The sequence below is a fragment of the Equus quagga genome, chromosome 19 (genome assembly GCF_021613505.1).
Source record: "Equus quagga isolate Etosha38 chromosome 19, UCLA_HA_Equagga_1.0, whole genome shotgun sequence".
Classification (NCBI taxonomy): domain Eukaryota; kingdom Metazoa; phylum Chordata; class Mammalia; order Perissodactyla; family Equidae; genus Equus; species Equus quagga.
This window is the reverse complement of record NC_060285.1, coordinates 21,835,533-21,860,126: the sequence shown is the minus strand read 5'-3', so window position 1 is coordinate 21,860,126 and position 24,594 is coordinate 21,835,533. Positions and strand designations below refer to the sequence as shown.

The window sequence follows — 24,594 nt, the reverse complement described above, 5'->3', positions numbered from 1 at the left end:
ATAGAGTCATTTTAAATGTCTCCCTAAAGGTATAAAAAGACAAATACCAAAACAGAAAACAATCTGCTCAGTCCTTTCTTAAGACATTTATTATCTGATAAAAAAGCTGTGTGTACTACAGGAGTATGGGAGGAAAAAACTGTAAGAAGTAGCCATATACTGCTGCAAATCATCAAATTTTACAGAAATGCAAACTTTAATCCCAGAATGTATTACATTATTAATTGATAGAGGAGATTATATATTAGTATATAGGACTGAACCTCTTCTAAAAGCTTATTCCAATCTAAGACCTAAGATTTAAGACATACAACGATGAAAAATAAGAAATATACAAGAAATGTGAAAAAATAAACATTCTCATAATTTTTCTTTCTTGAAGAAAAATTTAATGTCCTTAGTAGTCATCACTAACACAACTCCAGTCATTCTTCATTCTCTATTTTAATATAGCACTTATTATCTGAAACTGCCCTGTTTTATTTGCCTACTTGTTCACTGTCAGTCTCCTCTACAAAAATCTAAGTTCCCTCAAGGGCACAGGGGAGGTGTTCAATAAATAGTTGTGGAATGAATGAATTAATAAATGACCAAGTGACCAATTTTTCTTCAATTTTTCTCAAGAAGCAAAGTATATTAAAGAACATATTATTTAATTCACTATATCAGTAAAAGCAGAAACACAGAAAGTCTGAATCAAATATTATTAAAAGAATATGGTATGTCAGGAGGCCGGCCCAGTGGTGTAGCAGTTTAGTGTGCATGTTCCACTTTGGCGGCCTGGGGTTCGCTGGTTCGGATCCCAGGTGTGGACATGACACCACTTGGCAAGCCATGCTGTGGCAAGCGTCCCACATATAAAGTAGAGGAAGATGGGCACGGATGTTAGCTCAGGGCTGACCTTCCTCAGCAAAAAGAGGAAGATTGGTGGCAGATCTTTAGCTCAGGGCTAATTTTCCTCAAAAAATGAATACAGTATGCCAGTAAAGAATTAAATGATGCAATAAAATATACCAACTGAGAACAGAATATTCGAGACTTGAAAAACTTTAAATATCCTCCCATTTTAAAGTTCAAACTTCTCACTTAAGGACTGAGAAAACTAAGTACCATCAAGATAAAATGAAACCAAATTAGTGGAAAAGCCAGAAAATTATGTTTCTATAAAACAAAAGACTAATATTAACAGAATAGTTAGATCATATGCATATGTAAATGTTTATTTCTCAGGTAACTCAAAACTCACCAAAGAGATGGGATGTGTTTTCAGTTTTGTCCATGGGATCTACCAAAAAAAAAAAAAATTCTTTTTAAACAAATCATTAAAAAAAAACTAAAACAGTAATCAACACAGATGTTCTCTTATTATCGTGATAGACATACCAACTTAGATGATTTTTTTCTTAAATTGCAAAATAATAAACTGAGTAATTTATTCACACTCTTGATAGCAAATCTATTTTACATAAGAAAAGACTACCAGTCCCTATTTTCTGAGTCACCTTTTAAGTAAGAATTTCAGGTTCTCTTCAATATCTTTCTTCCCAGTCCTGAAAACACATTTTAATTTCATAATTTAAACAGATAACTTACCACTCCTAAATGTCTTCATTTGAAATAGTGTTTACTTACTACAAATTTACACTGTCTCATTTGACAACAAATCCTATGAAAAAATATCTTTGAATATGTGCCAAAATTAAAATTATTTTATTAACAATCAATAATTTTATTTAAATGTTAACATTAAATTTTAAAAAGTTAAAATCTATAAATAATTAATTTATTAATATATGACTTCAATTAAATTCATAAGGCACACATTCATGTAATTAAACAAAGGTATCTGTCTTTTTAAATTATGTTAATTATGCTGCATTACAGAATTATGTAAAACAAAATATTTATTTGAAAATATAGGGACGAAATTAAAAAATGAAAACAGAAAATGCCTTCCACAGATATCAAAGTCTCACCCTAATAGATGCTTTATTACAAAAAACTTTGTTGATAGCAAGCCATGTTGGCAAATCCAACATATTCTGGAGCACCTCTTCATCCAACTCCAAATTCTTCAGTTCACCTTCTCCTTTAAGGGTACTTAGATTTATCTTGTCAGGAGATAAATTTTTGGTAAATCTGAAAGAGAACATATGTCGACATTTTAGTGTCAGTTACTATACCCCACAGTCATTTCTTGCGAATACACAGAGCATTAAAAGTGTAACAGCAGCATGAAGAAACACAAAACAGCAGTGATAGGCTGTACTTTAATCCATGTTTTTCAATGTGGTTTTGTTATTGTTTTGATCTCTCTTGTCCATGTAACCCTCTTACACTAAGCCTGCAGTGTTTATGGCATACAGCTGAATATCATATTCCTATTTATAATCAAGCATATGGTTCTGAGTGCCTTTCAAATTTATGAATATGTAGTGCATAACTACTATTTTCCAGGCACTATGCAAGGCAGTGGGAATGGCTTTTACATTTTGTTCACTTCACTACAAACTACATCATAAGAAAGGGATATTCCTATTCTACCAACCAAGCTACAAGGAAGGTAGGAGAGTGAGGGGACCCTTTAGAAGGAGCAGTAGCAGCAGCAGGAACCACCACTATTCATCATCCCAAAGAATGATGATCAAAGGACCTCAGTACTCCTTTTAGAATCATCCAGTGATTCCCAGCTTTAGAAAGTGACCCAGATAATTCCAGGAATAAATCACAGTACATCTATCTTGTTCTAAAAGATCTCTGAGGAAGGAGATTGTGTAACTCTCTTTAGGAGCCAATTTTGGTGTTTTCTACATAAGACTCTTAAAAATACCAAATATTCTCAACCGTGAATCAGCTGTACAAATACCATTTATCCTTTCTATAGGAGTTAGATAACTGAAGTACTAAGTACTTAATGAAAGTGTCAAAAGTCAGACAGGAGACTGGATCCTGAATTCTAAAGAACTCAGATTCCCTATAATGACTTAAAAATGAAAGTTCTTATAACAAAAAAGAAAAAGGATCTTATAAGAAATAATAATAATAGTTAAAATAATAGTGAATACTTTCCAAAGATTTACTCTTTACCAGGCTCTTTGCATGCATGCATTACCACTTCACCTAATTCTCATGATAACTCACATTAGGGTCAATACTATTTTTATCCCCACTTTTTAGGTGAGTAAACATAATGAGAAACTAACCTATTTGCCCAATGTCACAACTAATGATGATGATATAGTAACAATAATAAATTATACATATACTTTAAAGTACTTTCACATCCGTTACTTTATTTAATCCTCAAAACAAGCCTAAAAACCGAAAAATTACTAACTTTACCCAGCAAGTACTTTTTCAAAAGTGAAACTACTGATAAAATTAACTACTGGCTAACAAAAGAGCTATTAGCCAGTCTTTTAATCTTTTTCTGAAATTAAACATTAAAATAACAAACTGTACTCGGTTATTTACATGATTTCATATCAACAAGAATATCAATCAACATACACATGCTTCTCCACTGACTCTAAACCAAAATTTCTTGAGTCAGATTTTATTCGTATTCACATCTTCTCACAGAATGTGAACTGAGAAATACAAAGTTCAGGTTTAGCCTCTGTTTGACCAACGATGCTGGGTTGTATTATACTTACCACCAATCATGTTTGCTTTAATACTACGAAGTTTCCTGATAGACTACCATTCCTAATCACATAGGCATAACCTGCCACTTCCTTCAAAGCAGAGCGCATTGAGTACTTACTAGGGATTCCATATTCAGACACATACACTGGCAAGCAGTACACTCAAAGTCCCTGCCTTTGTGTAGTTTTCAGTTTAGTCAGTGAGACAGAAGATCAAATAGTATGACTAAGAAAGAATACAGTAGGGGGCCTTAATCCAGAGCTTCTTTGAAACAGGGACTTTTGAGCTAATATCTAAAGGAAGAGTAGTAGAAGTTAACTAGGCAAGGAAAAGAAAGGGATAGGGAAAGAAAGAATATTCCAAGCAGAGGGAATAAACCATATAAAGGTCCTCAGGCAGGACAGAGCATGGTATAAAACAGATCTGAAAAAAGATAAACATCTGAAATGTAGCAAGAGGGCCAGGAGAGAAGATAAATTTGGAAGGACAAAGAGGGGACTGATTATACAAGGCCTTGACCATTTTATTCATTCATTCATTCAGTAAGTTTTAATTGATATCTATAATTTAACAGGAATTGGGGATTTGACAATGAATAAAATAGATAAAAACCTTTGCTTTCACAGAGCTTAATGGGGGAGGGGTACACAGAGAACTAAAACATAAGTTAAATATATAGTAAGCCAGATTCTGCTAACTATGGAGGAAAAAAACAAAGCAAAATAGTAAGATTTGAGGTGCAAACAGAGGATCTTTTAATCTTTTTTTTAAAGGCAATGCCTTGAATTATTATTTCAATGTAGCAAGGTATTCTTTTGTTTCTTTTTAAAATTGGCACCTGAGCTAACAACTGTTTGCCAATCTTTTTTTTTTTCTTTCTGCTTTTTCTCCCCAAATACCCCCAGTACATAGTTGTATATATTTTAGTTGTGGGTCCTTCTAGTTGTGACAAGTGGGACACCACCTCAACATGGCCTGATGATTGGTGCCATGTCCGCACCCAGGATCCAAATGAGCAAAACCCTGGGCCACCGAAGTGGAGCGCGTGAACTTAACCACTTTGCCACGGGGCCAGGCCCCGGATCTTTTCATTTTTAAAAGAATGGGCAGGAAAAGGCTTATTGAAAAGACGACATTTGGACAGAGATGAGAAGGAGCTAGCTTTGCAAATATGTGGAGGAAGAATGCTCTAGGCAGATGAAAAGCAATGGTAAAAACCTGAGGTGAGAACATGCTTGCTAAGTCTGAGGAATAGCAAGAAGGCCAATGAGGCTGGAGGAAATGAATTAGGGCAAGAATAAAAGGTGAGGTTAAAGAAATAACATGGGCCAGATCATATGGGACATTTTAAGCTACTCTAAGGATTCTAGCTTTTACTCTGAGTGAAAGTGAGAGTGACTAGAGATAGTTTCAATAAGAACAGGGGACTTTCATTTTTAAAGGATCACTCTATTGAGATTATATCAAAGGGGAACATGGACAGAACCAGAAAGCCCAGACAAGAGGCTATTGAGATAAATCCAGTTAAGAGAAGATGTTGCCTTGGATCAAGATGGAAGAGTAGGAGCTGGTGGGAGGGAACAGCCTAGATGTATTCTGAAGATAAAGCCAACAGGATTTGATTGTAGAGACTGAAGTCAAGGATGACTCCAAGGTTCTTGGTTTGTGTAAACAGAAGGATACAGTTGTTATTTACTGTGGTAAAGAGACAGAGAGAGAAATAAGTTTGGGATTAAGGATAAGAATTTAGGCTTTGAAGAGTTTAATTAAGAGATGCCTATCAGATATCCAAGAGGAGATGCCAATTAAGTAGTCAGATATTCAAATCTCATTCAGTAGCTACACATATAAATTTGGTAATCATCAATGTTACAGATGGTATTTACAGTTGCAAGAAGGAGACAGAAAATGAAATGGTTCAAGGACTGTAGTCAGGGACCGGTAAAAGGCCAAGGAAATGTAAAAGAAACCAATAAAAGAGATTAAGAAGGAAGGGCTGGTGAGGTAGGGGAGAAATCAGGATTTTTTTAAGGTGAGAGAAAATTTAGCAGGCTTGTATGCTGATAACAATGACGCAGAAAAAAGAAAACTATTAATGGTACAGGAAAAACAGACAACTGCTGGAGCAAAATCTTTAAGTATAAGACAGCAGATAGAGTACACAAGAGGAGGGGTTGGCTTTGAATAGTTTTGACTTTGGAAAGCATGTTAATAATCTACATATGTAGAAAATAAAATTAAACAAGAAACAACCAGAAGAGGGAAAACACCTAAAACTGAAAGTAAACAGAAATAAATGAGCCTAATTGTACTTCAAAAATACTGTTAAGTATACTCAAGGGGAAGGCAGGACAGAAGGAAGGACAGACAGAAGGACAGAAGGACAAAGACTAATCTGACTAATTCATGAACACAACATTTGACTATATATCCTTAGTGTTGGGCAGGATGGAATGTGCGTGTATACATGGGTGAGAGGTGCGGTTAATGGAGAAATCACACAATATCTTGACTGGGTATGGACAATAATGTTTATCTCAATGATATTTACAAAGGGAAAAAGTGAAAGCACTTAAATGTCCAAAGGGGAATAATCCCTTTAATTATGATGCATTATGTTATATTCATATCAAGTAATATGTGCTTCCAATCATATTAAAGAATGCTTATATTATCATGTATGGTGAAAATTCAAGGTTCAAAAATGATACACTGTGATTTAGTTATGTAAGAGATGCATTATAAAATCTCAAATATCAAGAGTACCTATCGGTGGCTATGTTTTAGATGTATTTCATCTTTATACTTCTCTGTGTGTGTTAGTGTTCTATAAGGAGCAAATATTACTTTTATAAAGACAAAAGTTCAACAGAAACCCAAAAAGATAGGCCTGGAAGGAGTAAAAGTGAAAGACAGAAAGATTAAAATATACATCATTGACAAGAAATTTTTTCTTTTTCTTGAGGAAGATCAGCCCTGAGCTAACATCTGTCACCAATCCTCCTCCTTCTGCTGAGGAAGACTGGCCCTGAGCTAATATCTGTGCCCATCTTCCTCTACTTTCTATGTGGGATGCCTGCCACAGCATGGCTTGATGAGCAGTGCCATATCCACACCTGGGATCCAAACCAGCAAAACCCAGGCCACCAAAACAGAACGTGTGAACTCACCTGCTGCGCCACTGGGCCAGCCCCATGAAATACTATCTTTAACTTAGTTCATACCAAAGGGCCAACATCTGCAAAGACTGTGTGGATAAAAGTCAGACAAACAGGTCTGAATTCTAGTTTAGCCACTTATTGTGATACATCTCTGCCTCAATTGTTCATCTGTAAAATGGGGAAAATAATACCAACCTTAAAAGATTTTGTGAGGATTAAAGATAACATGTAAAGCATTTAGTACAAAGTAGCTATCCAATTAAGAGTTCTCTTTCTCCCTCCTTTTTTCTATTTATATTAAATTATGAATGCATTGACTATAGTTTCAACTGGAGCAATACCAGAAGTTCATGTTTGAGTGACCTCAGCATCATAATGGAGTGAGCTGTTCCCCTTAAGTCTCTCCCCACCTATGTTACAACCAAACTGACATTCATTAACCAACTGAGGATTCCCTACAAAGCACAAGAGGGCATCTTAAACATTCACACAGCCATACATCTGAAGAAAAGGGTACCGAATCCTCAAGAAGCAGTGGGAGGTGAGTGGATCCTCTCCTCATCCCCAGCAGCAGTGATCTAGGTTGTGGGTCCTCACACAGCAGCAGGTGCATGACTGTAACAGGAGGTGGAGCAGCAGGAAGGCCTGCATGGGAACGCTTCTGCTTTCTGAGTGGCAACCTGGCCCACAGGAACGCTCCACATGGGATGGCGTGTCTCAGCCACTGTGTGGGTTCCCCCACCAAGTGCAGCAGCCTAGGTGAACTGCCCAAGAGTGCAGAGCAGGTGTGTGTGTGAAAGAAAGTGTCCCCCATTCCTCACCCCCCACCTAGTACACCAGCTTGGCTGGTCCTTGGCCAAGGAAGCAGATCCACGCCAGAGCACCTATACATTCCTGTGTGACCCACCAAGAGGCTGTGGCCAGTAGGCAAATACATATGAGCTCTTTCAGCACAACTTCCAGCAGACACAGTGGGTTCAGAAAACAGCTCCTGCACCACCCTGCCCCCCACAGAGGTAGAAGGTGGCATCTGTGACCTGATGCTACCACTATGTGCTGGCAGAGGATCACCTCATCAAACACTATGAAGAACTACATTAACACTCCAGAGCAGAAGGAAAACGACAAGCCTCCAGAAACCAACCCAGAAGTCACAGAAAATTACAATCTAAATGACAGAGAATTCAAAATAGTTGTCATAAAGAAACTCAATGAGTTAGAAGGAAACTCAGAAGGACAGTTCAGTGAACTCAGGAATAAAATTAATGAGCAGAAGGAATTCTCCACAAAAGAGATTGAAACTCTAGGGAAAAAATAAACAGAAATTCTGTAGATGATGAACACAATGAATGAGAGAAAAACCAATCTAGAAACCTTAAAAAACAGAGCTGACATTATGGAGGACAGAACTAGTAATTCAGAAGACAGAAATATAGAAATGCTTCAGGCAGAGGAGGAGGAAGAATTAAGACTCAATAAAAATGAAGAAATTCTTCAAGAAATATCTGACTCAATTAGGAAATGCAACATAAGGATTATAGGTATTCCAGAGGGAGAAACGAGGGAGAAAGGAGCAGAGAGCTTGTGCAAAGAAATAATAGCTGAGAACTTCCCAAACCTGGGGAAGAACCAGACTTAGAAATATATGAAGCCAACATAAGTCCTAATTACATCAATACGAAAAGGCCTTCTCCAAGGCATATAATAGTAAAACTGCCAAAAGTCAATGACAAAGAAAAAATAATAAGGGCAATAAGGCAAAAGAAAATAATTTACAATGGAACTCCTATTTAGTGTTTTGGCAGATTTCTCAGCAGAAACCTTAAAGGTTAGGAGAGGCTGGAATGATATATACAAAATACTGAAAGACAAAAACTTCCAGCCAAGAATACTCTATGCAGTGAAACAATCCTTCAGAGACGATGGAGAAGTAAAAACTTTCCCAGCTAAACAAAAGTTGAGGGAGTTGAGGTCACCACTAGACCTTCCTTACAAGAAATGATCAAGGCTACCCTGACACCTAAAACAAAAAGGCAAAGGTTTACAAAGCCTTGAGCAAGGAGATAAACAGACAAAATCAGAAAACTGCAACTCTCTATTAGAACAGGTTAGCAAACACTTAATTATAACATAAAAGATAAACGGAAGGAAAGCATAAAAAATAACTATAAACACTTTATTTTAATCACAAATTCACAACACAAAACAGAATAATTTGTGAGAACAATAAATTAGATGGGGGAAGTAAAAGGATGGAACCTGCTTGGGTTAAGGGAGATAAGAGGCAGAAAATGAACTATTTCATATAAGAGATCTTCTAAAGAAACCTCATGGCACCCAATAAACAAAACATAAATAAATAGAGTACTGAGAAAACCATCACAGAAAACCATGAAACTGAAATGGCAGTCAGAAATACAAGGGAAGAGAAATAGGGAAATACAGAATAACTGGAAAACAAGAGATAAAGTGGCAGTATTAAGCCCTCATATATCAATAATGACTCTAAATGTAAATGAAATGAATCTTCAATCAAAAGAGAAAGAGTGGCTGGCTGGATTAAAAAACAAGATCCAACAATATGCTGCCTCCAGAAAACACATCTCAGCTCTGAAGACAAACACAGGCTCAGAGTGAAGGGATGGAAGATGATACTCCAAGCAAATGGCAAGCAAAAGAAAGCAGGTGTTGCCATACTTGTAACAGACAAAGCAGACTTCAAGATAAAAAAGACAGTGAAAGACAAACGGGGCACTATATAATGATAAAAGGGACATTCCATCAAGAGGACATAACACTTATGAATATATATGCACCTAACACAGGAGCACCAAAGTATATAAAGCAACTATTCACAGACCTAAAGGAAGAAATTAACAGAAACACAATAATAGTAGGGGTCCTCAACACCCCACTTACATCAATGGATGGATCATCCAGAGAGAAAGTCAACAAGGAAAGAGTGGACTTAAAGGAAAAACTAGACCAGATGGACTTAATAGATATGTCTATAGAACATTCCATCCAAACCCAGCAGAATACACATTCTTCTCAAGTGCACATGGAACATTCTCAAAGACAGACCATATATTGGGAAACAAAGCAAGCCTCAATAAATTTAAGACTGAAATCATATCAAGCATCTTTTCTAACCACAACACTATGAAACTAGAAACGAACTACAAGATAAAAGCTGGGAAAGTCACAAATATGTGGAGACTAAACAACATGCTATTGAACAACCACTAGGTCAATGAAGATATCAAAGGAGAAATAAAAAAAAAATTACCTGGAGACAAATGAAAATGAAAATACATCATATCAACTCTTATGGGATGCAGCAAAAGTGGTTCTAAAACGGAAATTCCTAGCAATACAGGCCCACTATAAAAAAAAAGAAAAATCTCAAATAGGTAATCTTAAACTACACTAAACAGAATTAGAAAAAGAAGAAAAACAGCACAAAGTCAGTGGAAGGAGGAAAATAAGAGGTTAGAGTAGAAATAAAGGAAACAGAAACCAAAAGAACAGTAGCAAGGATCGATGAAACAGAGAGCTGTTTCTTTGCGAAGATAAACAAAATGGACAAACCCAACTTACTAAGAAAAAAAAAGAGAAGGCTCAAATAAGTAGAATGAGAAATGAAAGAGGAGAAATTACAACGGCTACCATAGAAATACAAAAGATTATAACAGAATATTAAGAAAAACTATTTGACAACAAACTGGACAATGCAGAAGAAGCAGATAAATTCTTAGACTCACACAACCTCCCAAAACTGAATCAAGAACAAACAGAGAATCTGAATAGACCAATCACAAGTAAAGAGGTTGAAACAGTAATCAAAAATCAAAAACCTCCCAAAAAACAAAAGTCCAGGACCAGATGGCTTCTCTGGAGAACTCTACCAAACATTCAAAGAAGATTTAATACCTATCCTTTTCAAATTGGTCCAAAAGATTGAAGACAAAATGCTTCCTAACTCAGTCTACGAGGCCAACATCACCCTTATACCAAAACCAGACAGGGACTACAGAAAGAAGGAAAATTACAGGCCAATATTGCTGATGAACATAGATGCAAAAACTCAACAAACTACTGGCAAACTGAATACAGCAATACATTAAAAGGATCATACACCACGATCAAGTGGGACTTACGCCAGAGATGCAGGATGTTCAATATCCACAAATCAATCAATGCGATATGCCACATTAACAAAATGAGGAATAAAAATCACATGGTCATCTCAATGGATGCAGAGAAAGCATTTGACAAGATCCAACACCCATTTATGACAAAAACTCTCCATAAAATGGGTATAGAAGGAAAACACCTCAACATAATAAAGGCTATGTATGACAAACCCACAGCCAACATCATACTTAAAGGTGAAAAACTGAAAGCCATCCCTCTGAGAACAGGAACAAGACGAGGGTGGCTACTCTCGCCACTCCTATTCAATATATAGTACTGGAGGCTTTGGCCAAAGCAATTAGGAAAGAAGAAGAAATAAAAGGTTAGCCTAATTGGAAAAGAAGAAGTGAAACTCTCTCTGTTTGCAGATCACATGATTCTATATACAGAAAACCCTAAAGAACCCACCAGAAAACTGTTGGAAATAATCAACAACTACAGCAAAATTGCAGGGTACAAAATCAACTTACAAAAATCAGTTGCATTTCTATACACTAACAATGAACCAGCAGAAAGAGAACTCAAGAATACAATCCCACTTACTATCACAACAAAAAGAATTAAATATCTAGGAATAAATTTAACCAAGGAGGTGAAAGATCTATACACTTTTTTTAAAACTATAAGACATTATAGAAAGAAATCGAAGATGACATCAAGAAATGGAAAGATATTCCATGCAAATAGATGGCAAGAATAAACATAGTTAAATGTCCATATTACCTAAAGTAATCTACAGATTCAATGCAATCTCAATCAGAATCCCAATGACATTCTTCACAGAAACAGAACAAAGAATTCTAAAATTCTTATGGGGCAACAAAAGTCCCTGAAAGCTAAAGAAAGCCTGAGAAAAAAGAAAGTTGGAGGCATCAGAATTCCTGACTTCAAAATAGACTACAAAGCTATATTAATCAGGGGCTGGCCCCGTGCCTCAGCGGTTAAGTTCACATGCTCCACTTCGGGGGCTCAGGGTTTCGCCAGTTCAGATCCTGGGTGTGTGCTTGGCATCGCTCAAGCCATGCTGAGGTGGCATCCCATATGCCACAACTAGAAGGACCCACAACTACAAATGTACAACTATGTACTAGGGGGCTTTGGGGAGAAAAAGGAAACAAAAAAACTCTAAAAATAAAATCTTAAAGTTTTTTTTAAAAAAAAGCTATATTAATCAAAACAGCATGGTACTGGTACAAAAACAGGCATACAGATCAATGGAACAGAAGTGAAAGCCCAGAAGTAAAACCACACATCTACGGACAGCTAATCTTTGACAAAGGAGCTAAGAACCTAAGGTGGAGAAGGGAAAGTCTCTTCAATAAATGGTGCTGGGAAAACTGGACAGCTATATGCAAAAGGATGAAAGCAGACCATTATCGTAGCCCATACACAAAAATTGACTCAAAACGGATTAAAGACTTGAAGGTAAGACCTGAAACCATAAAACTCCCAGGAGAATATATAAGCAGTACACTCTTTGACATTGGTCTTAGCAGCATCTTTTTGAATACCACGTTTACTCAGGCATGGGAAACAAAAGAAAAAATAAACAAAGGGACTACATCAGATTAAAGAGCATCTGCAAGGGAAAGGTAACCAGGAACAAAACAAAAAGACAATCCACCAACTGGGAGAAAATATTTGCAAATCATATATCCAACAAGGGGTTAATTTCCAAAATAGATAAAGAACTCATACAACTCAACAGCACAAAAAACCTGATCAAAAAATGGGCAGTAGATGGTTCAACATCTGCAAATCAATCAACGTGATACACCTCATCAACAAACTGAGGAATAAAAACCACATGATCATCTCAATAGATGAAGAGAAAGCATTTGACAAGATCCAACAGCCATTTATGATAAAAACTCTGAACAAAATGGACACAGAAGGGAACTACCTCAACATAATAAAGGCCATATATGACAAACCCACAGCCAACATCATACTCATTGGGCAAAAACTGAGCACCATCCCCCTGAAAACAGGAATGAGACAAGGATGCCCTCTATCACCACTCTTATTTAACATAGTACTGGAGATCCTGGCCAGAGCAATCAGGCAAGAAAAAGGAATAAAAGGAATCCAAATAGGGAGGGAAGAAGTGAAACTCTCACTGTTTGCAGATGACATGATCTTATATATAGAAAACCCCAAAGAATCCATTGGAAAACTTTTAGAAGTAATCAACAACTACAACAAAGTTGCAGGGTATAAAATCACTTTACATAAATCAGTAGCATTTCTATACTCCAATAACGAACTAACAGAAAAAGAACTCAAGAATATAATGCCATTCACAATCGCAACAAAAAGAATAAAATACCTTGGGGTGAATTTAAGTAAGGAAGTGAAAGACTTATACAACGAAAATTACCAGGCTTTTCTGAAAGAAATGGATGACGACATAAAGAGATGGAATGACATTCTATGTACATGGATTGTAAGAATAAATATAGTTAACATGTCCATTCTACCTGAAGCAGTCTACAGATTCAACGCCATCCCAGTCAGAATCCCAATGACATTCGTTACAGAAATAGAACAAAGAATCCTAAAATTCATATGGGGCAACAAAAGACCCTGAAATGCTAAAGCAATCCTGAGAAAAAAGAATACAGCTGGAGGCATCACAATCCCTGACTTCAAAACATACTACAAAGCTACAGTAAGCAAAACAGCATGGTACTGGTACAAAAACAGGTACACAGATCAATGGAATACAACTGAAAGCCCAGAAATAATACCACACATCTACAGACAGCTAATCTTCGACAAAGGAGCTGAGGGCATACAATGGAGAAAAGAAAGTCCTTTCGACAAATGGTGCAGGGAAAACTAAAAGGCCACATGTAAAAGAATGAAAATTGACCATTCTTTCTCACCATTCACCAAAATAAACTCAAAATGGATCAAAGACCTAAAGCTGAGACATGAAACCATAAGGCTTCTAGAAGAAAACGTAGGCAGTACACTCTTTCACATCAGTATTAAAAGGATCTTTTTGGACACCATGTCTTCTCAGACAAGGGAAACAATAGAAAGAATAAACAAACGGGACTTCATCAGACTAAAGAGCTTCTTCAAGGCAAATGAAAACAGGATTGAAACAAAAAAACAACTCACTAATTAGGATAACATATTTGCATGTTATATATCCAACAAAGGCTTAATATCCATAATATATAAAGAACTCACACAACTCAACAACAAAAAATCAAACAACCCAATCAAAAAATGGGCAGGAGACATGAACAGACATTTCTCCAAAGTAGATATACAGATGGCCAATAGGCACATGAAAAGATGTTCATCATCGCTGATCATCAGGGAAATGCAAATCAAAACTACATTAAGATATCACCTTACACCCATTAGAATGACAAAAATAACTAAAACAAAAAGTAACAAATATTGGAGAGGTTGTGGAGAAAAAGGAACCCTCATACACTGCTGGTTGGAATGCAAACTGGTGCAGCCATCATGGAAAACAGTATGGAGATTCCTCGAAAAATTAAAAATAGAACTACCATACAATCCAGCTATCCCACTATTGGGTATCTATCCAAAGAGCTTGAAGTCAGCAATTCCAAAAGTCCCATGCACCCCTATGTTCATTGCAGCATTATTTACAATAGCCAAGACGTGGAAGCAACCTAAGTGCCCATCAACAGATGACTGGATAAATATGTGGTATATATATACAATGGAATACTACTCAGCCGTAAAAAAGAACAAAATCATCCCATTCACAACAACATGGATGGACCTTGAGGGAATTATGTTAAGTGAAATAAGCCAGATAGAGAAGGACAATCTCTGTATGACTCCACTTACATGAGGAATTTATAAATGTAGACAAAGAGAACAGATTAGCGGCTACCAGGGAAAAGGTGGGGTGAGGGGTGGGCACAAAGGGTGAAGGGGTGCACCTACAACATGACTGACAAACAATAATATACAACTGAAATTTCACAAGATTGTAACCTATCATTAACTCAATAACAATTAAATTTCAAAAAAAAATGGGCAGTAGATATGAACAGACATTTTCCCAAAGAAGATATACAGATGGCTAATAGGCACATGCAAAGATGTTCAACATCGCTAATTATTAGGGAAATGCAAATCAAAACTACAATGAGATATCACCTTACACCTGTTAGAATGGTTATAATAAACAAGACAAAAAATAACAAATGTTGGAGAGGATGTGGAGAAAAGGGAACCCTCATATACTGCTGGTGGGAATGCAAACTAGTGCAGACATTATGGAAAACAGTATGGAGATTTCTCAAAAAATTAAAAATAAAAATATCATATGACCCAGCTATCCCGCTATTGGGCATTTATCCAAAGAACCTGAAATCAACAATTCAGAGACTTATGCACCCCTATGTTCACTGCAGCATTATTCACAATAGCCAAGATATGGAAGCAACCCAAGTACCTATCAACTGATGACTGGATAAAGAAGATGTGGTATATATACACAGTGGAATACTACTCAGCCATAAAAAAGACAAAATTGCCCCACTTGCAACAATATAGATGAACCTTGATGGTATGCTGTTAAGCAAAATAAGACACAGAAAGACAAACACCACATGGTTTCACTCATATGTGGAAGATAAACAAACACATGGATAAAGAGAACAGATTAGTGATTACCTGAGGAGAAGAGGGTTTTGGGGGGAGGGTGAAAAGGGTAAAGGGGCACATATATCTGGTGATGTATAAAAATTAGACTACTGGTGGTGAGCATAATGCAGGCTATACAGAAACTGATAAATAATAATGTACACTTGAAATTACAGTTATAAACCATTGCAACCTCAATAAAATTGAAAAAAAAAAAGTACAAGAAAAACATAGCCAGAAACAAACTAAAATTGTTTTATACTCAGCAAAAAAAAAAAGTTCATGCTTATCCAAATAAAACTTTAAAACAGCTGAGCTATGGAGCTAATCTTGAAAACATCTCATATCAATAGTGCTTATCTACCAAACTATTTGAAATAGAAAGCTGAAGACATATTGGTAACTGTCACATCCACAGCTATTAGAAAGTTGGTTCGTTATATTGCGTAGGCAGTGTATATATCACATTATTTATCTTCTATTATTCATGTTAGGCTTTAATTTACATATATTTCAGTTTACACGAATATTTCCCAATCATTTATTTATATAATTATACTTCTTCCAAAAACAGAAAAGGAAAACGGTTCTTCAGCCACATTTGTCATAATTTAATTGATATAAGAAAATCAGACTTTAAGTGTATACTAGGCAAAGAAAGAGAAGAATATTTACAAGAGCATTAAGGCATAGAAGAGCTATGCATCTACCTATGTTTTTTCCAAGTGTTACTGCAGGTTCTTTAGACTAAACTGCCATTTGAAGTCCCCAGATAATTGTATCACTCTACTAAATATTAAAATTGAGCAGGGTTACAATACTGGACCTGATCCTAAAGTGAATAAATTGTTATCCGAAACAAATAATTTCAGCTCACTAAAGAATCATTTAAAGCTCTAAAAAATTAAACAAACATTTTAAAGTTGAACTTTTTATAAAATGGTAGAAATCTAGTTCAATGAATAAAACTTCTGAATAATTACTTATTTGATGGAGATGGGTGTATGTCTGTGAGAATGGAAGCATAAAACCTATATAGCACCAAAGTAGATATGTTAGCAAAGATTCAAAATAAGGATAAAAGAGAAAGCTGATTAACCCAAATATGTCAAAATCATAACAACTGAATAGAAGAAAGTCATACCACATAATTAAGATAAAAATGGCACAACTCTTACTGACTTTATTTTTAAAATTCGGAACACACATTAATGTTTCATTACTATGTACATTATGGCATGCAAAGAGGTTTATTTTAAAACAAACGTGCCCTTTATTCTAACATAAGTATCACATGAAATAACTTTTAATGTGAATGAATATAGTTTGTTGGTCAACTTTATATTTTAAACAATGTAACACAAAATATACTTAAAATATGAAAGCAGGCTTCCATTATATCCAAAATCTTCAATTACACATAATACATGAAGATAAATATACTAGTTTTTTTAGTATTAACAACAAAAATAGCTAACTAACTAGGAAAATAAGATTCTCAGGCAAATGGAAAGAATGGGTTTGATTTATAGATTTTACAATCAATACATAATTATTACAGTGTAAATTATATGAAAGCACTGTGCTAAGTAAACATTTAGGCCAAAACAAAGAAAGTACAACTATATAATCAAAGATTTATAATTTGGTTAAGGGAACACAACATAAATACATGAATCCCAGCTCTACAAAAAGAAAAATTACACTTCATATTTAACCTCTCTACATCTCAGTTTCCTCATCTGTAAATGGGGATAATAACAGTATCTGCCTCATGGGGCTGTTTTGAGGATTAACTGGAATTAGAATATGTGAAATGCTAGGAATTATCTCTAACGCATAGGAAAACTCAGTGAGTGTTAGCTATTACTAAGATACAGGTTAAATAGGAATATATGAACAATACAAAGACATTACATAACCAGTGATCAAAATTTTCTAAAAAAGATTTTGGCTTAATAAACACTAAGTATGCAGTAGATCATAAATCAGAAAGGTATAAATTTTATATCTGATGTTACTATAAATTTTAGTCATGATTTATTTGAACTTCCGTTAGATTCGCTTTACAGCTACATCATAAAAACAAAGATGCTACAGGTGTTTATTTGCTAATGTAAACTGAACAGATTTGTGAAACAAATCATCTCCAGGCTAAATGTAATATTTGGGGGTAGAATTACTGAATCAGAGCTAAAACGAATCTTAGAACATAGTTTTTAAACCCTTTTCTGACCTAGTTACTTGCCTTCTTCCACACTTAGCTCTTTGCATTCATATAATGAACCCCTGGGACATTCTTTTAAAACCTCACAAGCAAATATGCATTTCTTGAATTATTCACCTTGTCCTGAAATTATTTATAGTTCCTATTATTGTACATGTTGCTAGAGATTCACATCAATGCCTACTATTCTTCTAAACTTAAGAATTGGCTCTGCTACTCAATAATAGTTTTTCAAATAACAGTTGTAATCAGAAATAATAATTCCTATTCTACAATATTTCATGCTAATGCAAGAAAAACTAAATTTTACAGGGAATTTATCAATGCACATTAAATTGTTTAATTAAAAAACTTAAAGTAGGCAATCTTAATCTTGAGTGTTTGAGTCGGCCTCAAGGGGTCCAAGATACTTTACCATATTTTCAAAGGGGGTTTTTGGACACCAAAAAGGCTATGAACCATTGCCTTAAAAACCAAGGATTAATTTTAACCATCTAGAAAATAAATTACTTCAATAAAGTAGTTTGATTTTTAACATTGCTGTTATTTAATTTAATTAGCTTGTTAGTAAAGAACAAACACCTGTTAGGGTGGCTGCCCAGTTACCAGTGATTCCATCTTCCTAGAGAAAGGCTATAAACATAGGGGAAAGATGCACATTGGGACATTTTAACATTTTGTCCTTGGTTAAAGCTGATTGATCTAGAAGTTGAAAAGGCATCTAAGGCCGCTTAATTAGATTCCTTCCTTCAGAATTTGAAACTAAAATACTACCTTAGGATCAAGCTGACAAATAATAAAGGAGTGTGACTGAGAGAGAAACAGAGATCCAAGATTTCAGAACTTAGAGATACCATAAAGATTCTTCCTCCATTTCTGTTCCATTCTCCCCAGTTGGGCCCAACTCAAACCCTTTAAAGGAACTAATAATCGAAATCACTAGCTAGTACCTCAAGACTGTGTGCCCCTACAAGGATTAAATTTTCATTACACATGAAGAGATATTATTACAAGAGTCTTACAAAGATATTACCCATATCTTTGTGCAAGCAAATTTAACAGCTTCTGGTTGATTTTATTAAAAACAATATTTCTAGAAAAGTACCTTAAGACCACATGCTAAAGTAGTACAAGAGAGGATGTTCTTGGAGAGACTTCCCATAATCTGACAGACTACCAAATCCTTTGGCTAGGCAACTGTTACTAATCCACAACAAATTACATCCTCACAGTCCATGGGCTTCACCATGCAGCCATAAAGATCCCTCCAATCAAAACTAAGAAAGAGATGAGGCTTTTCTAAAGAAACCCATATTTCCTCATTTTCTCTCTTACCCAATACCATGTTTTCACCTCAGTTGTACCTCCTTTAATCTGGCACCCTCCTGTTAGAGCTAGTGGCTTTCTTGTCCTACTCTATGCCTCATTGTCTTCAGGACCAAAAAATATATTAGTTATTTTCAAAATTTTTAATATGAGCTACCAAGAATTACACTTTATGTTAAAATCTAGTACATACACACATACAATTGAAACAAAAATTTCATGAAGCAATAGTTTAATATAGTCTGATATTTTCTATTCTATTTCATTCTTTTAAAATGGTGATGAAAACCTACTACACTGATTTCACAAGGCAAGCTATAACCCAAAGTTTTACAATGTGTAAGAAAGATATATGTCATGACCAAGTATTTATTCCAAGAATGAAAGTTGGTTTAACATTCAAAAATCAACTAAAGTAATTCACCACATTAAAAGTAAAATCAGGGGGCTGGCCCCGTGGCCGTGTGTTTGAGTTTGCGTGCTGCGCTTCGGCGGCCCAGGGTTCCCCCGGTTCAAATCCTGGGCGCAGACGTGGCACTGCTCATCAAGCCATGTTGGGGCAGCATCCCACATGCCACAACTAGAAGGACCCACAACTAAAAATACACAACTATGTACCGAGGGGCTTTGGGGAGAAAAAGGAAAAATAAAATCTTTAAAAAAATCAAAATAAAAAATTAAAAAATTAAAAAAATTAAAGTAAAATCACATCATGATCTCAATAGAGGAATAAAAAAGCATTTGACAAAAGTCAACACCATGCATGGAAAAATAACTCTCAACAAACTAGGAACAGAAGAGAATTTCCCCAAAACTATAATGGACATCTACAAAAACCTATAGCTAAAATCATACTTAATGATGAAAGACAAAACGCTCTTCCCCTCAGTCAAGGCAAGGATGCCTGCTCTCATCACTTCTATTCAACACTGCATTGGAGGTTCTAGCCAACACAATAAGAAAACGAAGCATCCAGTTCAGAAAAGAAGTAAAACTGTCTTTTTTCCCAGACAACATGATCATCTATATAGAAAATCCTACAGAATCTTTAAAAAAAAAAAAAAGCTATCAGAACTAATAAATGAGTTTAGCAAGGTTACAGAATATAAGACCAATTTAAAAAATAAAATCCAGTGAAAGGACACAGGAGCCGAATGAAAGAGCTCCCAATGGCCAGAGCTAGAACAATTTGGGCAATAAAATATTATTGGATTATAAACCAAAGTATAAAATAAATATACATGAGTATACATAGATATAAATGAATGAATGAATAAATAAAAAACAGTGAGAGAATAGATAAATCTTCCACGTTGAAAATTTCCAAATAATTTATGTAGATATTCCAACCTCAGGGAAGTGGAGCAAAACACCTCACTCCTTTTCTATGGGCTGTGTATAGAACTTCCTTCCAAAGCGCACAGTATGAAAGTGGGGAAAAGAGCAACTTTAGGGTGGAGAACCTGAAAAGTACTATGTCAGCCAGGTGATCAAGGTCAACGTCAACAATGATAAGACATGTTGATATCATGTACCCTTTATATGAGATAATAAAAATGTCACTTTACCTCTGTGGTCTTCTTTTTCTTCCTCCCCAAAGCCCCAGTACATAGTTGATATCACAGTTGTAAGTCCTCCTAGCTCTTCTAGGTGAGGTGCTCATGGCTTGATGAGCAGTGTGTAGGTCTGCACCGAGGATCTGAACGGGTGAATCCCGGGCCACCAAAGCTGAGCACAAGAACTTAACCATTACATCACTGGGCCAGCCCCTGTGGCCTTCTTGCCAAAAAATCATAACCTCATTCTAACTATGAGAAAAGCATTAGACAAATCCTGATTGAGAGACACTAAACAAAATAACAATATACCTCTTACTAAAAAAGAATGGACTAGTTAACAATAAAATACAGGAGAATCCAAATGCATAAGGTATGTGAACCACAGGTTTTTGTAAACCACACCATTGCATTTGTCATCTAAAGATATTAGAGGCAATTTTATGCCAAGTAAGAAAAACTGAGTAGAGCCGGGGCTGGCCCAGTGGCGCAGTGGTCAAGTTCGCACATTCTGCTTTGGCGGCCCAGGGTTCGCCAGTGAAGGATCCTGGGTGCAGGCATGGCACTGCTTGGCAAATCATGCTGTGGCAGGCGTCCCACGTATAAAATAAAGGACGATGGGCATGGATGTTAGCTCGGGGCCAGTCTTACTCAGCAAAAGAGGAGGATTGGCAGCAGATGTTAGCTCAGAGCCAAGCTTCCTCAAAAAAAAAAAAACACCAAAATGGCATAGAGTCATAAGCAGCCCTCATACTCACAAAGAATATCAAAGAACTTTAGAATTTTATGAGAGCCAGCCCCACGGCCGAGTGGTTAAGTTTGCACGCTCCGCTTCAGCAGCCCAGAGTTTTGCTGGTTTAGATCTTGGGTGCAGACATGGCACTATCCATCAGGCCATACTGAGGCGGTGTCCCAGATAGCACAACCAGAAGGACCTACAACAAGCTAGGGGAGGGGGAGGAGGAGGGGGGGGAGGAGGAAAGATAGGCAATAGATGGTAGCTCAGGTGCCAATCAAAAAAAGAAGAAGAATTTTAGCACCTCGAAAGTTCCTCTAATCCAAAGTCCTCACTTTATAGTAGAGAATGTGAGACCCAGAGGAGTTAAGTCAACTGCTAAAGGTCACACCAAGGCAGAGATAAGACTATAATCAAATTTGTCCAATTTTTTTTTAAGATAATTTCCTTTTTCGTTTTTCTTTTTTTTTGCAGGGAAAGATTCACCCTGAGGTAACATCTGTTGCCAATCTTCCTGGGTGTTTTTTATCCTCCCCAAATCTCCAATACACGGTTGTATATCTTAGTTGTGAGTCATACTAGTTCTTCTATGTGAGCTACTGCCATAGCATGGCAACTGACAGACAGGTGGTATGGTTCTGCAACCAGGAAGCAAACTGGGCTGCCAAAGCAGTGAGTGCCTAACTTGAACCACTAGGCCATCAGGGCCGTCTCCAAATTTGTATAGTTTTAACTCAAAAGGTATTTTAGATCAATTACCATTCTATTATCGTACTGATCGATTTTCAATTCAACAATATTTACTGAACATTTAGTAACCACTATAGCAGTAGATGGCAATTCTCACCCTCAAGGAGCTTTCAATGTCAATTTGTGAGGCTTATTAAATATTTAAGGCAGGGACCAGCCCCATGGCCCAGTGGTTAAGTTCGTGCGCTCTGCTTTGGCAGCCCAGCGTTTTGCTGGTTCAGATCCTCAGTGCGGACATGGCACCACTCGTCAAGCCATGCTGAGGTGGCATCCCACATGCCACAACTAGAAGGACCCACAACTAAAAATATACAACTATGTACTGGGGGGCTTTGGGGAGAAGAAGGAAAAATAAAATCTTTAAAAAAAATTATTTAAGACAGATGTTATTTTTTTAAAAAATGAAACCTAGGGGCCGGTCTGGTGGCGTAGTGGTTAAGTTCATGCTCTTCACTTTGGCGGCCTGGGGTTCACAGGATTGGATCCCAGGTGTGGACTTGCACACTGCTTATCAAGCATAGATGTTAGCTCAGCAACAGTATTCCTCAAGCAAAATGAGCAAGATTGGCAACAGAGGTTAGCTCAGGGCCAATCTTTCTCACCAAAAACAAAACAAAAACAAAAACCTGCAGTGTTAATGGAACAAAGATCAGGCACGCTCATAATAAATTACCTTTTTTCTTCAGCATTCTTAATTTTAAAAGTTTGTTTGGCTTTGTTATTTTTGTAATATGTAAAGAAATTCAACCAGTCTTGTCTAACCAGTTTTTCCACATAAACATTTAAAGAATGGAAGAGGCTGCAAATTGGCAGTCTGTAAGCTATATTTTGCCCACAGATATGTTTTGTCTGGCCTACACAGTGTTTTAAAAGACCTGAATTTCTGGCTAACATTTAAAATGGGTAGACCTTACATTAAAATCTGGGTTTCTGAATTTTGTTGAAACATCAGAAGATCTGACACAACCAGACATACATCATCCTTCATGGTAAAAACTGAGCCCTGATTAGCCTCTTGAGTAACTTAGACAAATAAGACACAACTACTGCTTCCAAAGACCTCTCAGTTTAATATTAGAGACAAGCACATAAACAAATCACTGCAGTGCATTATGTTCTTATTTGTGTCTGGCACTATGTCACAGCTATTACAATAAAAATGAGAACAAGGTAAGATGGCGGAACAAGGGAAGAGGTGATTAATTCTGTTAAAAAGAATACTGCTTTGGGAAGGCTTCATGGAGGAGGCAACACATAAGCTATGTTTTTAAGAGTAAGTTTTTGCCAGGTGAATAGGGCAGAGGAAGACATTTCAGGCAGAGCAGCAGCAGGTTCAAGGTTACAAGATCACACACAGTTGGCACAGATGATGTATAAGGCACCAGGTAGTTTGGAAAGAAATGATATGCCTTGAAAGATGGACTAATGCCAGATCATGAAGGAGTCTTGTATCCCATGCCCAGGAATGTGGGTTTCATCCCACACATCAGTATTGTTCCCACAGTGCCCCTAAGGAGACTGCTCATGATTCAACCCACGTAGGAGAAGAAATAAGCGAAAGGATATGACAGCTGATCCCCTCTAATGACTGATTCAACTAGAGAAGCTCTACTTTTGTCTGTTTCATGCAGTGAAGTACTATTTTAATATTTCTTTGGACAAAAAAATTCTACTGTTATAAGCAAATTTTTTTTATTAAAAAAAGCTTAAACATGAGCCATTAAAAGATTTTTACTAAGAAATTAAATGAGAAGATTAGCATTTTGGAAAGATTTCTCTGGTAACAGTGCCAAGCATGGTATAAAGAAAAAGAACAGAAGGAAATGAGAATATTTAGTTTCAACAATTTATGCAAGAAATGATGAGTTAAATCTGAGTAGTGACAGCAGAGATATTCAAATCTTATTAATATCTACTTTGTGCCAGGTAGTCTGCTATGTGCTAGTTCAGGATAAAAAAGATAAATTCAAGAGTTATTTAAATAAAAAGGAATCATAATTGATTAAAATGAGAAGGTAAAGAAGAAAAAAATTATTCTTGGTAAGTGACTTGAATAAATGCATGGATAGCTGTGGTTTAAACTTAGAATAAAATCCTAACACTTCATCTTCAATAAGCTAAGCATAAACCAGGCCAAAAAAGATATGTTAAGGAGATGTAATCTAGAAAAAGCAAAGGATTACAGTTATGACTACACTTTAGGAACAAAAGTCCCAGAGGATTTGCTAGAGGTATATACAAAATCAGAACCATCCTTGAATGCCATCATAAATAACAAAAGTCCTTAACTACGAATATTCTAAAGAGAATCTCAAAGCTTTCCCTAATGGTCTACCTTAGGTTCAAGCT

The 24,594-nt window shown here is 36.2% G+C and overlaps 1 protein-coding gene across 2 annotated transcripts in view; it reads right to left on the bottom strand.

Moving 5' to 3' along the window:
• Positions 1 to 24,594, bottom strand: part of BLTP3B (bridge-like lipid transfer protein family member 3B) — an 89,506-nt gene that overhangs the window by 50,741 nt on the left and 14,171 nt on the right. For both annotated transcript variants that reach the window (XM_046646756.1, XM_046646755.1), the window contains 2 exons: positions 1,977 to 2,139; positions 1,247 to 1,285 (listed from right to left, as the gene is read on the bottom strand). In XM_046646756.1, the coding sequence (XP_046502712.1) occupies positions 1,247 to 1,285; positions 1,977 to 2,039 (102 nt within the window). In that variant the 5' untranslated portion in view covers positions 2,040 to 2,139. The remainder of the gene's footprint in view (positions 1 to 1,246; positions 1,286 to 1,976; positions 2,140 to 24,594) is intronic.